General features: G+C 50.5%; 1 protein-coding gene across 3 annotated transcripts in view; it reads left to right on the forward strand.

The window, feature by feature from the left end:
- Positions 1 to 15,768, forward strand: part of CAPN5 (calpain 5) — a 60,616-nt gene extending 44,848 nt beyond the window's left edge. For 2 of the 3 annotated variants that reach the window (XM_082337797.1, XM_082337798.1), the window contains exons 4-13: positions 2,794 to 3,002; positions 4,043 to 4,235; positions 4,810 to 5,003; positions 5,736 to 5,813; positions 6,360 to 6,555; positions 7,565 to 7,687; positions 8,207 to 8,403; positions 8,772 to 8,893; positions 11,979 to 12,115; positions 12,455 to 15,768. In XM_082337797.1, the coding sequence (XP_082193923.1) occupies positions 2,794 to 3,002; positions 4,043 to 4,235; positions 4,810 to 5,003; positions 5,736 to 5,813; positions 6,360 to 6,555; positions 7,565 to 7,687; positions 8,207 to 8,403; positions 8,772 to 8,893; positions 11,979 to 12,115; positions 12,455 to 12,637 (1,632 nt within the window). In that variant the 3' untranslated portion in view covers positions 12,638 to 15,768. The remainder of the gene's footprint in view (positions 1 to 2,793; positions 3,003 to 4,042; positions 4,236 to 4,809; positions 5,004 to 5,735; positions 5,814 to 6,359; positions 6,556 to 7,564; positions 7,688 to 8,206; positions 8,404 to 8,771; positions 8,894 to 11,978; positions 12,116 to 12,454) is intronic. The other variant, XR_014230886.1, reaches the window with a different exon arrangement.
- Positions 15,769 to 21,877: the final 6,109 nt, after the last annotated feature.

Consider the following 21,877-nt stretch of genomic DNA (forward strand, 5'->3'; position numbering starts at 1 on the left):
AGATTGGCACAGCTGGGTCCCTCCCTCCCCTTCCTGAGCTGGCAAGTTCCCAGCAGAAGAGCCCCTGCTTGGAGGAATCAGCATCTACCAATTCCTTCTTCTAATCAGAGACATTTCTCCAGGGTCACAGGTGCCTTTCCTCTTAATTAGCCTCTCAAGAAAATTGAGAAAAGCCCTAAACCAGCTTAGGTAAATGAATCTGGTGTTTCTGGGCTCCCAGGTTAGCTGTCACCGAGCGCTTTCACTCTAAATTTGGCCCACTAAAGGGTGTTACAGCTCCAGATTTTGGAAGCCCCTAAGCAAAAAGCAGCGCAGTTGGGTGAATGAGGACATGTGGTCTCCACTGCCTCGGTGTCACACAACCAAGTTGAGTCCAGGACTCAGTGGGATCCCGGGATGGGTGGTCCATGGCATGCTCTCCAGCATCCACTGAGGAGGGATGGAGATGTCTGGGGAGGTCTCCTGGGAGCGGGTGGGAGCTGTGGACCTGAGTCGCATGATGATCCCCTGGAGGGATCTGGGCTCCAGCTACTGCTGGGGTTTGTAGATGTGCCCCAGGCTAATCCTTTACAGCGCCAGGTCACAAGCAGGAGTTGTGCTGTACACCTTGAAGTGTGGTGTCCCGATAGGCACCGCATCCAGAGCTGCCACCTCTCTCCTACAGCCTGTCCATGGTCACAGACACCTGGACCAGGGGGTGAAGCAACTGGAGGGATCCTTGGCCTGGGTGGGATGCTGTGCTCTGGGAGGAGCTGCCAGGAAGAACCTGATGTTTGAGCTCACACCTTGCACTTTGGCAGGTTGAGGACAGATTGGGCTCTGGAGATCAGGCTCCTCTTGTTTCCCCTTGGGTCGGTGCTGAAACAAGACCAGTCCTTGCTCCTGGACCATGCTCTGTATGAAGGCTGACTGCTTTTGCTACCTTCAGCGTCAGAGGGTGTTTTCAGCACTGTCCCCAAATCAGGAGATGGAGGAGGATGGTGGGGACCGGTATCTCCTGCCGCCACTGACAGTAATGGCAAGTCTCAGAACCAGCCAGCTGGAAGCTGTCGCTACCAGCTCTGGCTGACAAGCTGCCTGTAATCAATGCCGTAATCATTTCTAAGCCCACATTAATAGCGAGTTGATTAGCACAATGGTCCTCTATGACAATTCATTAGGATGAGCTCCAGCCAGGAGGGAATCGATGGGGACTGATGGAGGGCTGTCTGACCTTTCCTGGCGCTCTCCCAGAGGGAGTCTGGGGCATCGTTGTTAGCGCTCCTGGAAAACACCAAACCCTCCAAAAGCCACTCATGGCTCTGTCTGCTCTACTTCTATTGATCCAGAGAACTCAAGAGTGCCAGTGAGCTCGCAGGGCTGATGGCATCATTAATATTTCAGTGTAGGAGCAATAAAAGCCCTAGGCTGGATCATTGCTGGTGGCTAAGGAGTCGGGGGGCTCTCCAGAGAGGTCTCTCTCTGCAGGGTTATGGCTTCATGACGGCAGCCAAAAAAAAAAGCAGAAGGCTCAGGCAGCTGGACAAGGGCCAAGGCATGATGCAGGGGGTCTCACCATGGCCTGGGACCTCCTGAAGATCCTCTTTCCATGCAATGTAGCTCTGTCTTGTGCTATCCCACCCCAACACTCGCAGCTGTCTCCACAGGACAGTGATTATAGTACTGGAAAACAATTTTCCCCATGGGCACATTGGGACTTTTCCTCACTTAGGTCACGACGCTTTGGGAGCAGGTAAGAAGCAGAGGCATGAACAGTTGGTCACATTACTGCAGCTGAATCAGTCTGTCAGCTATCAACTACATTCACTGTACATGGCCTCACAGCCCACCCTGGCCTTGAAGTAAAAATGTGGCCTTCACCCTCAACAAAAGCTAAGCTGTGGTGGGGCAGTTCCTTGCTGTGTGCCTCTGTATCCTGGTTCTAAGTAAAATGCCGATCCTCCTAGATGTAGCATCTGTGCATGGCTATGCCCATTTCTGTCCCAGTTGCTGGATGGATTTTCACTCTCCAAAGCAAAGCCGGTGGCGCCCGCAGCCATGAAGGACTGTGGACTTTGGTAGTTGCCCTTTGCTTGTGCCTTCTCCCACTGGCAGTGCAGGTGGCAGTGACACCCAACCTGTGCTCCCTCAGCCCCTCAGCTGCTCTAGGGTTTCTTTCACCCCAGACCCCCTTTTCCTTCTTTCACCTCCCTGTGCTTGTTTGGATGAGTATGGTAGCTCTTGACAGGGAAGAACAGGAACCTTGTGGGCATGGGGATCTCGCTTTTCCCACTTTTATTTAGCGGCGTAGATGTACGCAGAGCATCTGGTCCCTGTTCATTGCCACCAGGTAGATGAATACAACACTTGCTCTTGGGCCAGTCAAGTCACACCAGATGAAGTAAGAGAATCAGAGAAGGTGTCTTCTCTTAGTGGTACCCTACTGACACTAAAATGAACAAAAATGTGGTCATAAAAATAACCATCCCTGGTTAGACCAAGGACTCTTCTGCTCCAATAGCCTGTCTACAGCAGTAGATGGCAACAGATGTCAAGGGTAGCATTATAAGAAAGAGGATAAGGATCTTTAGCTCCATCTTCCAAGGCACAATGAAGTCTAAGCTGTTCCAGTACATGTTAATCTAGTCTGCATTGGAGGAACCGGGTCCAGAATCTGTCCCCAACGGGCTGTAAGGAAGTCCATCCCCCTCATATTCTTCCTTGTCTTTGATATTGTCTGCATTAGTTCCAGGATGAGAGTCAAACCCAGCAAAAAAGGGAATTACCTAGATGCACGTGCCTCCTCTCTTGCAGGTCATTCCAGACTGGAAGGAGCAGGAGTGGAATCCTGAGAAACCTGAGAGCTACGCGGGGATCTTCCACTTCCAGTTCTGGCGTTTTGGTCAGTGGCTGGACGTGGTAATAGATGACCGCCTGCCCACACTCCACAACCAGCTCATCTACTGCCACTCCAACTCCAGGAATGAGTTCTGGTGCGCCTTGGTGGAGAAAGCTTATGCCAAGTAGGTACTTGGGCAGTTGCAGAACAAACTGGGTCCTGGGCACCTGTTTTTCCTCTCTGTTCATTCATCAGTTGTTTTGCACCAGTGGAAACAACAGCTTTCCTGGGGAGGAGTAGGACAGATCTCAAACAGACAGAAACTGTAAGAGAATAACCTTCTCTAGCCTTAATTTACTCTCAAAGCAAAATATACTCCAACTCCACGTTTGTTTAAGTAGCACCTATCCTAGGGATTTGAAGTTCCCTTTCGTCATCGTTTAACCCCAGCCAGCAACTAAGCCCCACCCAGCCACTCGCTCACTCCCCACCCCAGTGCGATGGGGGAGAGAATCAGAAGAGTAAAAGCGAGAAAACTCGTAGGTTCAGATAAAGACAGTTTAACAGGGAAAGCAAAAGCCACGCACGCAAGCAAAGCAAAGCAAGGAATTCGTTCACTGCTTCCCATCGGCAGGCAGGTGTTCAGCCGTCTCCAGGAAAGCAGGGCTCCATCACCCGTAACAGTTACTTGGGAAGCCAACACACCATAACTCCAAACGTCCCCCCCTTCCTTCTTCTTCCCCCAGCTTTATATGCTGAACATGACGTCATATGGTGTGGAATACCCCTTTGGTCAGTTGGGGTCAGCTGTCCCAGCTGTGTCCCCTCCCAACTTCTCATGCACCCCCAGCCTCCTCACTGGTGGGGTGGGGTGAGCAGCAGAAAAGGCCTTGACTCTGTGTGAGCACTGCTCAGCAACAACGAAAACATCCCTGTGTTATCAACACTGTTTCCAGCACAAATCCAAAACATAGCCCCATACTAGCTACTATGAAGAAAATTAACTCCATCCCAGTCAAAACCAGCACAACTTTATTTTGTCCTATGACAGCAAGAGGGCTGCGAGCAACATGGGTCTTTTATTTTTTTCACCCTAGTTTTCTGTCCTCACCCACTGGAAATTTTATTACAAATCTCTGTTCTCCAGGCTGCCCCAAGAACTGTCCCAGACCCCTAAAAATGTCAAGCCAGTGTTGTTGTGCCATCCCTGCCACACTCTTTCAGGTTGTCAGGCTGTTATGAGGCCCTGGATGGAGGCAACACAGCTGATGCCCTGGTAGACTTTACTGGTGGAGTCTCTGAACCTATTGACCTGACTGAAGGGGACTACATCGCTGATGAAGCCAAGCGAAACCTCCTCTTTGAGCGCGTGTTGAAGGTGCACAACCGAGGAGGCCTCATCAGCTGCTCCATCAAAGTAAGCAACATCATTACCTGTATGGTCACAGTGTCATGGGAATAGGCATTTTAGGATGCAGTCATGTTACACTGTTGGAGACTTCTAAATTAGGTCAGATAAATTATGGCCAAGGGTTCCTACTTCTTCCTGTGAATGGCAAAGGGAGTCAAGCCTGGATGCCAGCCATTTTTATTCCTCATGGCTATATGTCCAACAGCGCAGATTCATCCCACCAGCCTTTAAATGTTAAGAGAGGATTCACTTCCAGAGAAAGGCATTTTGGTGTCTGCATGTAGATATCTCCACAAGCACTGGGTGCCAGACCTCCCGTTATAACCAGTAGGATGAGCTTTATTGTTTGACAGTGTGGGAGCTCAGAGACCTCACGCAACAGATGAAGACCAGGAAGGATCTAGCACCTAAAACAGCATCTGATACATCTCCCAAGGCACTTGACTCTCTCCTTGCGCACTGGTGCTCTCCTTTCCACCTCAGAGCAACCTGCAGGGAAATCTGAGGTCCTTTTTTTCCCAGTCCCTGCAAAGACGGACACATCCCCCGGTACGAGCACTGTCTATGTCCCCCTGCCCAGGCCACGTCAGCGGCTGACATGGAGGCCCGGCTGGCCTGTGGACTGGTGAAGGGCCATGCGTACGCGGTGACGGACGTGCGGAAGGTTCGCCTGGGCCACGGCCTGCTGTCCTTCTTCAAGTCGGAGAAGCTGGACATGATCCGCATGCGTAACCCATGGGGCGAGCGAGAGTGGAATGGCCCTTGGAGTGACACGTGAGTTAGAACGGGCAGCAGCAGCACCTTTTTTTGGTGGGAAAAGCTGCGTTGGAGCAAGACTTGAGACATGAGACAATCTGATGACATCCACACCCGTAGGATAACATTGTGTGGGCAGTTGTGGGATGCTGCTTCAACCCATGTCCTAAACCTACTATTTCACTGGGGTGGATTCATTGCTTGCCCTGGGGTCCCTGGAGGTCAGCAGGAGAGTGGCTGAGCTCGGCAGACCTTCTCATTAAGGCTCTGGTGGGTGTTGTGGTGAAATTACCAGCACGTTCATACTAGTGAACGATGATTATAGCTCACCTTTCCATTCCCGGTCTTGTTCCAGCAAAAATGACACCAAACAGAATCAACCTCTGCCACCACTGACTGCTGTGGTGTCTGTGGATGGGGCGAAGAGCCAAGGGCTGATGTAACCAGAGCCTTTGGCCAGAGTGCATTTTGTTATCTTCACTGATAGGGTTGTGATTGTACTGGCCAAACAAAATCTTGCCAAGCTGGATTCAGCTCTGCTGGTCAGGAAGGAAGTTGAAGCTCCAAGCCATGCTGCACTCCCCCCATGTTTGGCAGATGAGCTAACCAGAGCAGTGTGGGAACTAGTTGCATGGCTGAAGCTTTACAGAGGTCTTGTGCCCTTGACAGATCATGCCCAGGCCAAGTAGCCTCTTGAATTCTTGTGTGTCCCCTTGCCCTCACAGTAATGATCCTGTACTCTTCCCACAGCTCTGAGGAGTGGCAGAAAGTGAGTAAAAGTGAGAGAGAGAAGATGGGGATGACGGTGGAAGACGACGGAGAGTTCTGGTGAGTCCCTCCTGCGGTTGTCGCCATGGGCCATGCCCACAGAGTCCTTCCACCCCATGGAGCATGGGAGTCATTTCCATGCATACAGCTATCCAGAGCAAACGGCCTTCCAAGCCCTCAGATCTTTAGTGAAGCCTCCTCCTTGAGCCCATGGGTATTAACTCTGGATGGCCATGGCCCTAGGATTGCAAGCTGCTCTCTATCACACTGAGTCCAAACTATTTCACCAGGGTACTGGGAACCTGTTGTGAATGTGCTGAACTTAACAACCTCACCAGTTGTTCAATACAACATGTACCCATGTGTGGAGGAAGGGCCACTACTCTGTTTCTCCCACTCCAAAACACATAGCTTTACTGTTTAAACTGAAGAAGAAGTATTTATTGCATGCATGGAGAAAGGTATCTATCTCCATCTCTTTTGTTATTCATCAGCCATCAGAAGCTATGCACACACAGTCTCTAACAGGCGATCAAGAAAATCCCTGCAGCATACTGTTTAGGCGTATGAAGCAGCATAACCCAGGTCTGTCCTTTCCTGACTTAGGATGACCTTCGAAGATTTCTGCAAATACTTCACGGACATCATCAAGTGCCGTCTCATCAACACGTCCTACCTGAGCATCCACAAGACCTGGGAGGAGGCAGTGCTACACGGGGCATGGACCAGAGACAATGACCCCTTGAAGAACCGCTGTGGAGGCTGTATCAACCACAAGGACACCTTTTTGCAGAACCCCCAAGTGAGTCATGGAGCAGAGGACCTTCTGGAGCCTTCACATGTGCTTCCAAGTGTTTAAATCTCATACAGGGACCTAGAAGGCCAAAGTGGCTACCAGACTTCTAGTAGATTAAATGTGCTCATGACCATTCTCTGGCTGAGACCCCTGGCACAGCACGACCAGCATCCAGGCCAACTCTATTAACCTTATCCCTCTTATCAGGAGGCTGCATCCAAGTGCCTTGACGCCAGAGCGTCTTGGCACAAGCAAAGGGCAAACAATGCCACAGGGTAGCAGTGTTAGCTGGTGCCAGTCAAACAGGGCCAGGAACCATTTCCAACAATTTGGACGTCTGAATGATCAAATTCCAGTTCCTTTGCCCAAACCTTGGCACTGTTAAATTTACCAGGACAGGTGTAGTCTATAGGGCCATTTCCTTCTAGCTTGGCCTTCAGAAAAGGTCCTGCTCTGAGGTTCATCTCCTGGAACAAGCTCTTCTGTCCTGTCCTGCTCTGAACTGGGATTCTCAGTAACATGAGACAAGTTCTTGTGAGTCCTTCATCTAGCAAGCAGATGAAGGATGGCCTGGTCCATTGCAGGAGTTGTCATCAAGGATGTGGGAGAGTTGTTTCCTGCTTCCAGCTCTGTATTAGCCTTCATCTTAGGTCTCTGTGAACATCAGCTTCTCCTTACACGCCTCATAGGAGGACTTGTGCCAGACTGCAAGGGGTGAAAGTCTCTGGTATGAGATTGTATCTAGACTCCTTGGATTCTGCCAAGCAATTCAAAGACTGGATTTCCCAGTCTTTTTCTAAGATGAGCCAAAAAGATCTCTAGCTTGGCAAGATGATGCCAACTCCCAAGAGGAGTGGGTATGGGATCTCAATGCTGATACTGAAGCCAGGCTGTCCCTGCAGTGAGGTGGGTGAGGAGAAGCTGAGGTTAACTCTACTGCATGTCCACCCCCACTCATTCCCAGTGATCCTGTTTTAGTAGAAGTCCTCCCTTACCTTCCTCCCTTTGCTTCTAGTACGTGTTTGATGTGAAGAAGGCAGAAGATGAAGTGCTGATCTCTATCCAGCAGAAGCCAAAAAGGACCAGTCGCAAAGAGGGCAAAGGAGAGAACTTGGCCATAGGCTTTGATATCCATAAGGTAGACCATGGTTCCTGCATGTTGACCTGAATATCCCCATAAATTTGTTAGTGGTAGAGTGGTACATCAGTCCTGCATGACCATTGGTAATGTTTATTTAAGCATTATCTGGGTGCCTCTGGGGTGCCTTCAGCACACCCTGCCCCCCTCTAGAGATGGCAAGAGATTTCAGAGGTGATAGTGGCAGCATGGACAATTTCTCCTTGCTAAAAGCAATGGTCAGTCTATTATCTCCAAATGTTGAAATCCGTTAGACTGATCCTTATGTGTTGCTTGCTGGGCCCCCACTGTCAAGCTGGGATGCAAGAGACAACGAGTCCCTGAGCCAACAGGGTTGGGAGAGCCATGTCCACACTTCTTTTCCATCCAGCCCAGTTGGGACCATTTTGCTGGTTGTCTTAACTCCGACTCTCCCAGCACTGTGGGGTCAGTCCTTGCAGTCTGGCTCCCCAAGGTGGATACCAATACATTGTCAGTCAGTGCTGTCTTGCTGACGGTCCCGCTGTGGTCTCGGCCCAGGTGGAGCTGAACAGGAACTACCGGATGCACACCCTGCAGCAGAAGGTGGCCAGCTCCATTTACATCAACTCCCGCAGTGTCTTCCTGAGGACGGATCTGAAGGAAGGCCGCTACGTGATCATCCCCACCACTTTTGACCCTGGTCATGTAGGCGAGTTCCTTCTCAGGATTTTCACAGATGTGCCTTCAGATTGCCGGTAAGAAGCAAGAGCAGTGATGGAGAGGAGCTGGCTATTTGGAGACAGACCTGTGCTTTTGGCGTGTGGTTTTCCTAGCTGGAATTGGTCATAGCCTTGCCTGTAGCTGGTGTTTGGCTTCCTTTCAAGGGTGGCCAAGAGACAGGGCATCTTCACAGGTCTTGCCACAGACATGCAGAGAAGCTCCCGCTCTGCTTCTAAGCAGGACGTGGGAGAGCATCCCAAACCCAGGTTCAGGAGATCGGAGTGGGGAGCAAAGTCCGACAGTGGACAGTGCATAGTCCTTCCACCCTGCTAGAGCAAACTCTCTGGCCTGCCCATGGGGTAAGGCTGGGCACCTCTCAAAGGCCACATGTTTTTCCCTGCAGAGAGCTGACGCTGGATGAGCCACCACACACCTGCTGGAGTGGGATGTGTGGCTACCCGCAAGTGGTATCCCAGATCCATGTCCTCGCCGCAGCTGGGCTCAAGAATCAGGACTCCCAAGGAGGTACTGGTCTTTCCCTGCCTGTTGTCTAGTCCCACAGGAGATGGGAGGTGGTTGTTTCAGTGGGAAAATGGGGAGGTGGTTTCATGAGGTGGGAGGTTGCTGGGATTTGTTATGTCCTCAGATATTTTTTTCAGTGAACATGCCTGATTCAGACACCAAAGGAGGGGAAAGTCCATGGAGATTCAAACTCACCTCTTGCTGTGGACATGATCTGGGAGCTGTTATATTTAGGCTGTTGTCTAAGGTCCTTGGGACATCCTCCCAAAACTTTCCCAAAGCCCTTAGCAGTGGTCCTGTAACAACCCAGGCTTTCCTCCTGAGTATGAGCAGCTGTAAAAGTCAGGAATCGTATTTAAAGGCTTTTTAGTAAGAAGGACAGAGAAGCAATGGAACAGGCTGATGTGCTGGGCTAGTGTTCATCACTGGAGGCTGGATAAATGTCCGTCAGTAGAGGATAGGTCAAATTTAGCTCATTTTGCGATGGTGTGGATCGAGAGCCTCTCCCTTTATTATGTGCACACATGGCTCCTAGGAGCCCTCTGAGATGACCTGAGCCATCACCAGCACAGCACACTGTGTTTCTGCCTTCTTGATCCTCTAAATATTCATCTCCATGGTCCTACCATGCTCTAATGCAGTTTTGACATCCAACACTTCTCTTGCATGAAAGACAGCAGCAGCACCATGCCTCACCACGTCCTGCAGCCACGCAGAAGCTCATGGCAAGAGCCCCATGTTCAGTCCTCCTGGGGCATCTGGACCAAGGAACCCAGGGATACTGATGACTTGTACTGGGAGATGATTGAAATAGGGATGAAAGGTCTAGAGGTTGTGATTAGAGCAGCAACTGCCTTTCCACCATGGGAACAGACCAGATCCTAGCCTTTCTCCCCCATTTCCCGAGTCAAGGACATGTGTTGAATGTGACAAAGTTTAGCCAGGCACTTTCAAGCCAAATTTAAAGTATAAACATTGAAAACTTAACTTAAAATTTAAAAAATCTAAATTAAAAACTCAACTAATTTTTTTTTTTCACCCAAGCATTTTTGTCAGGGCTGCGTATAACTTGAGCCCTGACAGTAATGAGCAGGATCTTTCTGTAGGGCAAGGACTAGCCCAATTTGCTTATTTATCACATGCCACAAAGGAAATCCTTCTATCCTGTCTGGTGTTTGGGGAGGGAATTTTACTCTTGATAGGTCGTTTTTTCTTGGATTACTCACAATAGCTCAGTGTATCTGTACCAATGCAGGGAAATCTGTAGCCAAAGGTCTCTGAGCCATTCACTGAAACAAGGAGATTTATCTTTCCTTCAGACAAGGGTGCATGTGGATTCTGGAGCCATAAAACATTTTTTCAGCAAGAGGCCCTTGGGAATGACTTTTTTCCAACCGTTTTCCAGCTGTTCAGCTCCCACCACCAACAGCCTGCATGTTTGGTGCTTTCCAGTGCAACAGCATCTCTCGCATCTCCCAGCCCAGGCTTTTCACACTACTTTGGAAATAGTGATTTACAGATAGGAATTTGGCTCCAGCTGATGGAATATGAGGATTTAATGGGACATCCCAAAAGAAAAGGCTAGTTTGGAAAAACAGCTGTGAAATCCAGCAGCTGTGTCTCCCCACGGGAGCCAGGTCCTGCAAACAGAAAGCTAGTGAGAAGGTGGTCTGGCAATCAAAGATGTGGTTCTTAAATCCCTGGCCCTCAGAAGGGGGTGGTTTGTTCCTCCTCGTTTCCACATTGCCCTTGGACAAGAAAACTCATCCACCCGGTCTGTGTTTCCATCATAGCCACTAAAGCTCATGGTGAGAAAATGCATTCTGGCAGTTAAATTTCCATAGCAATAGCTCATCCTCTACTGAAATTCCCCAAATGAGCACTTGTTTCATAAGGGGAAAATGTGGGGACTCTCCCTCCCTATTGAGGGACTCTTTCCCTCTCCTGGAAGCTCAGGTACCATCCAGCTGTGGGCTGCTAGTGTCTGAACTTGGTAACTTTACTTTCCATCTTTGTGGCTGCTTCTTCCACATGACTGTCTTGATCCAGCTGGGATATTGCGATAACCTTCCTTTCCCACTGACCTTTTGCACTTCCCTTCATGAACCTCTCCTCTGGCATCCCACTTACCCGTTTTGCCTGCTTTCATCTCCTCCACTTCCCACTCACTTCCCCTGGTCTCCCCCAATGCCCAATCTGTCTCTTCCCCATGCCTCTCTAAGAACCATCTTCACCTTTTTAAAAGCCTCTTAAATGTATTTCCATCCTAAGGCTCCCCATTCACTGGTTGCTCATCAAACCTTCCCAGTGCCCAAGTGGTCTTATTTTTGGATCTCATAAATTAGCACATCTTGGCACTTAATTTTGGCTCAGCGTTGTGCCATCCCTCATTGCCTTGCCCACCCAGCATTTTTCTTACCCCAGCATTAGTCATTATACTGACAGCCCCTGCAGCATCTGAGTCTTGCTCAGTCTGGGAGGAACTTAAGATGTGCCAATGATTTGTGCATAGGGGTGAAAAGCACACTCCCTGCTGATATAGCTAGTTATCACCTTAAAGTAAAACCAAGGTTAGCCTGGTTGGGAAGTATACGAGCTGCAGTGGAAGCAAGTGGGGTTTTGCAGCTTGAAGGCCCTTGCCCTTCCTCTCAGTTTCCTTGTGAGAAACAAGCTCTGTGAGCTCGGTTCTCTTCTGCATGGCTTTATTTCTGCCTGCCTTCAGCAGAGCAAATCCTGAAAGGGAGAGGTAGGCAGGTCAGTGTCTTCCATGAAAGATTTATCCCAAAAGCCAGGAGGATTTTGAGTGATGAAGGAGTGTTTATGTAGAATATGTGGTCAAGGAAGAGGTGGCCATTTCGTAGCAGTCCATCACCACCTGCCACCTGGGGACAATGTCACCTAACAGGAGTAAGCCTGAGCCCATCAGCTGAGCTTCATGGACATCCTCTGGGGTGCGATGAACTCTTTGGCAGGTATCCATCTCCTCTGGTGGGGTATGGAGAAAAACTGCTGCATGACACCTCTGGAAAAGGGTTCTGAGGAATTATAGGAGCTACAACAAAGCAAAAATTCCCTTTTCTCTCCTCAGGAGCTGACCCTTATGTGATCATAAAGTGCGAAGGGCAAAAGGTTCGTTCTCCGGTGAAGAAGAACACGTTGTCTCCAGAATTTGACGTGAAAGGTCTCTTCTACCGCAAGAAACCAGGACAACCCATCATTGTTCAGGTACTCAGCAGGCAAGCAGTGAGCCGAGGGATGGAGACCCTCTCTCACTTGGACCCCCCCAACTGCCCTCTCCTCACACTGTTCACAGCGAGTCTGTTCCCCCCGGGCTGAGCATCATCAGTTCATGCAGCTCAACCTTTCACCACCACGGCTGAGCTGTGACGTCTGGTGAATGCATGTCCTTCACCCCTCTCAGTTACAGGGTGAACCCCCCATACCTCGACCACCTCCACGGCTCCAGCTCAAAGCAGGTCCCCAATAACCCCTTCTCCTCTCTGGTGCGTGAAGGTTGGCTGCATCCCTCAAGGAGCTGCACTCATGCCTCTCTTGTTTCCCCAGATCTGGAACCACAACTTAATAAGCGACGAGTTCTTGGGCCAAGTGGTGCTCACGGGGGATCCCAGCGACCGGCAGTCAGTGCACACACTGCACCTCCAGGACAAGGGGAACAGGAGATCAAACGATCTCTCCGGAACCATTGCTGTGAGGCTGCTCAGCAGCAACATCCTGACCAACGTCTAAGTAGTACTCAAGGACTTTTCTTCTGGTGCCACAAATGTGTATATAAACATGCACACATACATATATATATATACACACACACAGAGCCTACCTACCATCTGCAAAGTGTATATGAACTATGCATGCATTCCACTCAAAGAAGCCAATCTTGTGTTTTCAATGTTAAAAAATGGTGCCTTTTCGGGGAACCGCAACAATCCTTCTGCTGGCGTCCTCTGCAGCCCCCATCGCCGCCGTGTGCCCTGTGGGATCGCTGCAAGCACGCTGTGTGTCCTGACAGCCAGAGCACGATGCCCTGATGCTGTTTGTTTACACAGGCTGGCACGCACGTGCCACCATGCACACGTGTGGCTACCGCAGTCCCACCGGCCGCTTCAATGCATCTTCGATGTGTCTGCTTGGTTTTAGAGTAGCGTGCGTGGAGCCATCTCCCGTGAACTGCCATTTAATCGCATCTCTGTGGAGGCACCTCAGCAAAGGAGAAGTGGAAAAATAGATTGGGGCCTTTTGGATGTTTTCTGGGTATGGGTTTGCATACTGCAACTGAAAGGAACATGCACCAAGGCAGTCCCAAATCCCAAATCCACGGGGGCAACAAGACTAATGGCTTCATCATCTTAGGGATGAGCTGCCTCTTCCTGAGTCTTGTTCGACCCCATGCAACTCAGAAGGATACAAAGATGCCAACAACCATGGTGGGACAACTGTTCTCTGGGGTCAAGTTTTTGAATCAGTCTGGACTCAGCTCCTGCGTGTGCCTCTCGAACTGCCGCGGTGCCTGCTGTCTCCATGTCTTCATGCCATCCCCATCCCAAGAGCTCACCCCTGTAGCTGGGGTGGGTTGTCTGCTGGGGCCCTTCAGTGTTTAGATAAGAGGAGATCAGTTCCTCTGAAGGCCAAAGCGTCAGGTCCAAGGGATGGGGAGCTTTGCTCAATGGGCGCCATCTTTACTGCTGCATAGAGTGCATCATTTCTCAGTGCCTCGCTTTCCCAAATTCTTTTAAAAAAATAGTGGGATTTTAGCTTGTGCTACAGGAGAGAAGAGGAGCACTGCTCCCAGTGCAGCCTGAAAATGCTGGGAATATTTAATTCATACCAGTGTCCATCTCTCACCTTTAATTTCCAGTCTCCTGGCCTGGAGGATGAGTTGCACAGTGCTAGAGCCAGTCTCACAAGCACAACCCAAACGCATCCTCAGGGCCATGTCTAGGGCCATGCTCTGCTCCTGTTTGCCATGAAGACTGGGTTTATCTTCCTTATTCCACTGGGTGGCAGAATCCGGTTTCTTATAGACCATCCCAGAGAAGCCAAACAACAAACCCTTGTCTGGCCTTTCAGCAGATGATCAGGGCAGGTTTCAAAGCATATTTTTTTCTCCTGTTGTTAGGTTGGGGTTTTTTTATTCATGTGCCTTTAAAAATGGTGCAAGCTAAGGGATTTTTCTGACAGATTTTCTAACAAGCAAATCTTTTGCAGGTACCTGCATGCAAGTGGAAATGAATACATACGATGTAATCTTGTAATCCTGGCCCAAGCAGAATCCTCTGCTTGCAAGGACAAGTGAAGAAGAAAGCCTTCTTTTGCCCTAGCAAGTAGGGTTTCTCTTTATCCTACGAAATGCCCATGTTTGTGCTGCAAGTCTGTATTTTTTTAAAAAAGTCCCTAAAGATCTGCTAAGTCTGTTGCATGATAAGATGTTCCCCAAAGTCACATTAGCTGCCAGCTCAATTCCTGCTGCATCCAGAAGCATACAGCACAACTTCGTCGATTTTTGTAGGCTGTTGTTCCCCTTTCCTCATCTTCAGAGTTTACCTCCTGTGGGTATGAATTGGGTTTCTGGCCAAATTGCTTGTTTTCTTAGATCTCGTTTTCCAGGTCTGAGAGGCAAGCAGTGGCCCATAGGATGCTCTTTCCAGATTTTAATTATTCCTGGCTTGTGCTGAGCACCCTCCAACTCCTGGTGCCATCATTGGGACCTGGGTTAGTTCAGCATCTTGCAGAATTGGCTCAAATGCTCCTAGTTTGGTAAAGTGACATTTTCACCCCAAGGTCAAAGCAAATCCTTGCATTTGCACAGACCACTTCAGAGATATTTTGATTTTATTCAGGTTTTGCTCATGAGACTCATCACTGAAAATAAATGGAAGCAGCATTGTGGGGCTAGATTTAGGTCTTAGGAGAAGATCTCACAGGCTCATGTTCAGAGTGGTATGTGAGAGGGACTGTGATTCCCAATGACCTCTCACCTGGCAGGGAGAAGAGCTATTTAGCTAAGGGAGAACAACACAGGAGCTTTGCATCATCATCATCAGATGGGGGTAGCCAGCCTGCCTACATTAGCCTAGTTTTCTCAGGAAATCAGGCTACTGATAGCTTCAGCAAATGAGAGCCATTTGGCCAGGAGTGCCCTGACGCGTGCCAAACCGCACCATGATCCCCAAGGAATGGTGCTGAAGCTTGCCAAGGAGTAGCGGTGCCCTGGTACCCATGGGCAGCCTCCTTCCTACAGAGAATCAAGCCATAAAGAGAGGAACGGCAGCTTTAACAGATTCTTCTTAAAAAAAAAAAAGATTATCATACTATATCAGGACCAAAATGTCTTAATATCAGTAATATTTGTCCTTTTCTTCTGAAAACTTTGGAAAAGTTAGTGAAGCCTTTTTCCCCCTACATTTCTAATGGAATAACAAAAATTACCTTTGTTTCTTTTTTTCGGTCTTGTCTTGTTTGTAGAGCAGATGGAGGAGGGCAGTTATTGAAATGCCATTCCTAATGTTGGTGCCTTTCCTCTTTGAATGAAGTAAACAGAAATATTCAGGGTATTTTTTGTCTGAGGGGAGGGCAGGTCTGCTACGCACTTTCCAGTCCCCTCCAGGTCATGTACGACATGCCTCTGATTTATTTTCCATTTCTTTTGTTAATCATTTCAATGGTTGCAAGTAGCCTGCCATGACACTCTGTGAAATTCTTTTCTTCTTGACGTCTGCGTGTTAAAACAGGCTATGACTTGTCTTCATCTCCAAAGGCACTGACGTGTCATGCTGCACAAGATCAGAGAGTGGTCCAAACAGAAAGCCAACGTTGTACAGCTGTAAACCTCCTATAAATAAATTGTGTATATTTTATTCAGACTCCTAGCCTTTAAACTGCTCTGTTCTTCCAGAATGCTTTTGATGGGCACAAGGTGGCTCTGCAGAGCCTTTTTAATTTGCTTGATTCAGTAAACTCCATTCCGTTTATTTTCTCTGTGGACTTTGAGGCTGAGGCAAGGCGATCTGCATGAAGGTTTTACGCAAGGTTACACTCACGTTCACTGGGAAAAGCCACGGATGGGAAGGGTAACCTCCTCTGACTGTAAAACCTTTGCATCCTGTGCCTCAGAGTCACCACAATGCAGGGAACTTGGTTTTTTGAGCCTCACCTGACTTGGAAAAAGCTCTGCACGTTGCTAAAAAAAAAATAAGAAAGTAATGGGCAAAGCAGCAGGACAATGTGACTTTTGGATGGCTTTCCCTCAAAGAACAAACCTGCAGATTACATTTTGGGAGCATTTGAAAAGCAAAAAGCCGGTCCCATCCCGTGGGAGTCTCCAGTCTTGCTGCTGTAACACGCCGCCCCAAAGTGCTGGCCCGAGGGTCTTGCTCCCATCTCAGATTCCAGCTCCATCACCTGCCTGCACTCCAGGTCTTTGTAGCACGGAGGAGCTGTGCCCTTCTGCAGCCTGTCCTCAAGAGCCTGGAGCAGGCATCTGGAAAAAGCCTTTTTATTGTGGAGTGAGGGCACCCATCCAGATCGTCCTGCTGCTGGGATCATCCCCTGGGACACAGTGTGTCACCAAACCCTAGACAGAGAAAAGAGCATCCTACTCCTCTGCCTCCATCACTGAAACAGCTTGCAAGGACTATTCTTCAGGGGGGAGCCTCACAAACATCTCAACCTCACAAACATCCTAATACTCGCCTGGAGGATGTCCTAAGCCATAGACATGGCTGAGCACCTGTGGGGCTGTGATACTTGTTGCTGGATACAGCACAAGAGCTCTGGTGTAGACCAGGTGGCTTTACTAAGTCCTGCTTTGTGCACATTCAAAAAAAAGGTCTATGCAAGCCTGGATAAGCCACAAATCATCCTGTAGGTCATGTTTCCCCACCAGCATCCACATCTCCCTTTTGCTGGTACTGGGGCGGTGGTCTTGAAAGTGGTGGTTGCTTTGCAGCCCTGCCTGTCCCTGTGCTGGTGGTGCACACCGACTTGTGGGCTGGCAACATGGGCAGGGACGCTGGAACTGGTGTGGGACCCCAGCACAGCAGAGTGGAGATGTGGGGAGCTTCTGCATGTTCGGAGACCAGCAGCAGGTTGTAGAGCGGTGCACAGCTCCAGGCAGGATCCAGCCCAGGCTCCCCAGGGGTCCTGCAGCATCTCCTCATCCCTCTAGCACTGCCATCTGCCAGGGATTTCTGCTCACTAAAGTTAAACTAACTAAACTGACACTTCAGAGTCTCCTTTTGACCTGCAAGAGCATCTTCATGGAGGAAGAGACATCCTACCATGGTCGCAAGATGACACTGGAGTATTTCTGCTTGGCGTTGAGTCCCCTACAGCCTGCAGCTTTCCACCCTAATTCCCATATACATTCCGCCCCGTATGGATATAAGCCTCCCACTGCTCAAAAGGACCAGGGATTACGAGCAAAAGGGGCTACAGAGGTAGCAGGGCTTTCAGCAAGGGGATGGGTTCATTGCCTGTCCCTCAGAGCTGCTCAGGTGCCACCACATCTTTGGCCAATGTCCCAGGTATTAAATACCGAGGGATTAGCCCATGACCCGCAGCCGTGAGAGCTGGTGCCAAGCAGTTGTCCAAAGGCTCCTCGTGCTTTTCAGATCCCACCTCCAAACCCAGTGGTGCAGGCAGAGGAGCATGTCCAGCCCTGTGTCCCTGGCAGAGCCTCCCTGGCTGCCTTCCCAGACACCCATGGGACATGCTGGGCACAAGAAAAGGCTGCCCGAGGCTGGATGCTTTCCAGGCACATCGGATGTGGTCCAGAGCAAAGCAATTCCTGGGCACGGCCAATATCTGCCCTCGCATCCACACAAACCACATTGGCACAGTGAGTAGGGCTTGAGTGAAACCGGGCATGGCCCCAGGTGGTCATAAATCATCTCTCTTAAGCTTAAAGTCAACAAAGTCTGCCCATAGCTGGTTCCCACGAGAGGGCTGGGCAGCAGCGGGGAGTTTCGAAGCGCTGGGGAAGGCACAGGGTGGCTGCGCCCTGACTTCTCCCACATTTTAGGCAGAGTTCCTGGTGTGGCTTTGGAGGAAGGAGACTCCTTATTGCTCCTTACTTCTGCAGTATCACCAAAAAAATTCAACCGTCTCAGTCCCCAGGAGGGGTTCAGGCCCCCTCATTCCAAAGCAGAGCTTAGAAACACCTTGTGGGATAACACTGCAAATAAAAAGGTGCATTTTGCACCATTCACTAGCTAAAATGCCATGCTTTATACCTAAGTAAGAAACCTCGGTGATGGTTCACAGCACAATTAAAAGCCAGCCCTAACTTTCTCAGCAGGAAGGAGGAAAGACACTGCCCAGATTTTGGCAGAGAGTCACCAGGTCAGAGTTAAGCTTCTAGGCAAAACCTCAGCTCTGAGTTTCCTGGTCCTCAAGCGTTTCTCTCTCTGTTTCCACATTTACAAGCGTAGGCTGTTGTATTCAAAACAGAGCGCCTGTCAGCTCCTGACCCCATCCCACGGGACCTCAATTTGGTCCCTTGCACACCCCTGAGACCTCTTTGCATGGGGCAGAGGGATCCTCCCAGCCATCCCTTTACCCAAGAAGCCATCAGGGCTCTGCACAATGAGGACTTGAAAAATGCAGCTTAGCTCGTAGCAGGGCTCTTCATGGGTACCATGGTTTGGGGCAGACCTCAGGGATGCAGGTGGGTGCATCTTTCGGGGTGTGGGGATGCTCGGGGAGCGCGGTGCTTGCGGGTGTCCCCGGGCTGGAGGTGTCACCCACCCACTCACACACTCCCACCCACCCACCCACACACCAGGGGCTGGCTGTATCCCGGCTCCTCCCCCGCTAAGAGGCTCAGCGGCGGGCAGGGCAGGCGCTGCCCTCGCTCCGTGCCGGAGGCAGCGCGGCTCCGCGCCGGGCACCAGCGCCCCTTCCCCGGCTCCGGCCCCGGCCATGCCCCGCTAAGGTAAGGCGGAGGGGAGGGTGGCAAACCGCACCCGGGAGGGACCGGGCTGAGGGCTGGGGATGCTCCGGATGAGTGCAATGGGGGTGCAGTGGGGTGTCATAGGGTCGCAGTGGGGTGCGGTGGTTGCGATGGGGCGGGATGAGGTGCAATGGGGTGGGATGGAGCGGGGTACCCCCGCCGGGTCTGCAGGCAGCGAGCCTGCTCCAGAGCCCGCATCAAACCTGGGGAAGGGGCTGGGCTCGATGGAAGCGGGGGGAGACGACACGACTGCAGACCTGCCAGGAATGCCCAGCAGCTCGGCTCCTGCAGCAGGGATTAGTGCCTCGGTAATTTCGATCTGCTGCTTAATTCAGCTTGGGTCACCTAGCAGTGAGCTGGGGTGTGGGGTGAGGGTCATTTCCCTCCTGTACTGCAGTATGCAGCCCCCCACCCGTTTGCTCCACAGCCCTTTCATATATCTGGAAGTGCTTAGGGATGGAGGGAGGCTGTTGTGGATGTGCCTGCTGCACGGACCCTCCGGCAGTGGCACAAGACCCCAAGTATCTCCCCAGCCCCGTGGGTCCCAGGACCACCTCTCCCTGCTCTGATCCAGCCCCAAACGCACCACCCAGGTGGTTAAAGCACCATCTACTCTCAGGCAGCTGGTGCTGCTCTTCAGAGAGCAGCAAGAGTTTCCCCTGGTTGCAGCATAGCCCAGCTCGTGTCCAAGCTGTGTTTTGGTGACGTGTCCCCTGGGTCACACCGGTGCCGATAAGCGATGCCCAGGACCTTCCTGGGCTGTTTAAATGATTAGGACCATCCCTGGGCAGGGACAGACAATTCCCACAAAGCAGCTTGCATTTTGCTGCCTGCTTTGGGCGTACAATGTTAGGTGCATGGGCTGTGCTGGATCAGCTGAGCGCCATACCAAAGAACACTCCCAGCCTTTCCTATGATAGTTACAGTCGAGATATCCTAGCGAAGGTGGAACTGGCATCTCTTGGCGTCTCTGGGAAGACGGGGGGTGTACAGCAAAGGACCTGTCTTGTAGGCAACATGGAGGGAGAGTCTGAAAGGCAATAGGCCAGTGGGTCTAAGATTGCCTGGTTGCCCCTGACTGCTAAATCCCCCCTGCAGAAGGAGCTGGAGGTGGTCTTCCCACAGCCCCAGGCTGCTCTGTTGGTGTGACAGTGCTTCTCTCCATAGTCCGGGCAAAAGGATGTCCAAGATTCAACCCTATGGGGTTAACCTATGCTTTGCATCAAGATGTCGAGCACATGGCTTGTGCTGCAAGCTGATTCCTCTCTCCTCCTTCTCCCCTGCATGATGCTACGGGTCTTCTCTCTCTTCCATGAGGTGAGGGTCCGCAAGGTCCCAACAGTGGTGGTGTGAAGGTGTGGGATGGTTTTGCAGCTTTGAACTGAGCTTTGCCAAAGCTTCAGACAAAACCTACATCCCTGTGAGACCCTGTGCAAGTCTCCCCCCTGCCCTGTGTCTAAACTGTCCCAGGGACAGCCGAAGAGGGACAAACAAGGGCAAAAAACAGGACAGCACTTCCCTCCTGTTGGTTGACAGTCAAAATTGTTTTCACCCATGGCTTTGCAATCTCTGAGCTCTGCCAATTTCCAAATATGTTTGTCCAAATCTTGTTTAACATTTAAGTCGTGGCGATGGGCTGGTGACAAACTGTTTTTCTTTTCTACCTGACCTCGTTGAAAGCTTTGTGCTTCTGTAAAACCAACATGTAGGACCAAAGTCTCTTCTTGGGCTTTTGGGGGTGAGCCTGGAGTAACTTCATGAAGTTACAGTATTTCCCCGCTGACAGCAGCATTCATGAGATCTGAATCTGGCCCAGGGATGAACCTCTTTTCCAAGGCAATATTAGTTCTAATTTCCCCTCCTCAGAGCAGTCGATTCATCTCGCTCACTATTAAGTTTCCATGGACCAGGGGCTGCTGTACAGTGTTTCTGTCTTATGCTTGCTAACTTGTGACTTCGCAATCCTTGGGTTGCCATGGAAAGGATTACGCTGTGATTAATGAAGGCATTGTCAGCTCGTAGTTTTTTACAAAGCCTTTCCTGGAGCTGCAGAGAACAGCTTCCAAGCCCAGCAGAAAGGGGCTAACGGGAGAGGCGGCTTCAGGCACTCTCAGTCCTGGGCACATTTTTGGTTGTCCGCACCAACACCATGCTGTCAGGTAGCAGTTTCTGCCTCCACTCACTGCCAGATCAGCTCTGCCGGTCCCTTTTGAGGGTGAGAGGAGAAATGGGGACTTTTTTTGTTCTCTTGGGGCAGAGCCACAGAGTTCTTGCTCCTGAAGTGCAGTGGGACAAGTGTCACTGTACCAAGGGGCTGGCAGGATGTGAGACAGTGTGTACGGGAGCTTTGCACCATGAAACGCTCCTCTCTGCTAGGCAATGTGCAAGGAAAACCTGATATGGGATGAGCCGGTTTGTTTGTGACTGTCTGGTCCCCCACCCAAGCTGCTATGTAGAGGCAGAAAGCTTCTCAGGACAGGACTGCCCCAGCAGTCTCCATGCTTAGGCTGTCCATCCATCCCCAGGTAGCACCCCCAAACCCCGCTGCACCCAGAGCCCCTGCTCGGAAAAGCTCTTGCAGTCAGGGTAGTGGGAGAGAGCAGAGTGCAGCTGTTCCCACTTCACAAGAGGAGTGCAATGTGTGGAAATCCAATGAAAAACAGGCATTTGAAGTAGATGATTGGGTGCTAAATAAATATACAAAAGTTCAAAATCCAAAGCCAAAAATCTCTGGGAAGCCCTTCGTTTCTTGACACTGTTGGCTGAGTCCTCCCCAGACCTGCCCAGCCTAAGCAGCTAGGTACCAGCTCCCACCTCAGCCCAGCTGGGATCTGAAAAGTGAGTGCTTGAGCCCATTGGCAGTTTCACAGCAACTGCAGAAAAGCATTGAGCTCTTCTTGGACCTCAGTCCCAGCATGTTCCTTTCACAGCATGTTGGTTCAGCGGCTGCCATCCCCTTTAATCACAGAATCACAGAATGCTTTAGGATGGAAGGGACCTTTAAAGGTCATCCAGTCCAA

Source organism: Platalea leucorodia (genome assembly GCF_965183815.1).
Source record: "Platalea leucorodia genome assembly, chromosome: 2".
Lineage (NCBI taxonomy): Eukaryota > Metazoa > Chordata > Aves > Pelecaniformes > Threskiornithidae > Platalea > Platalea leucorodia.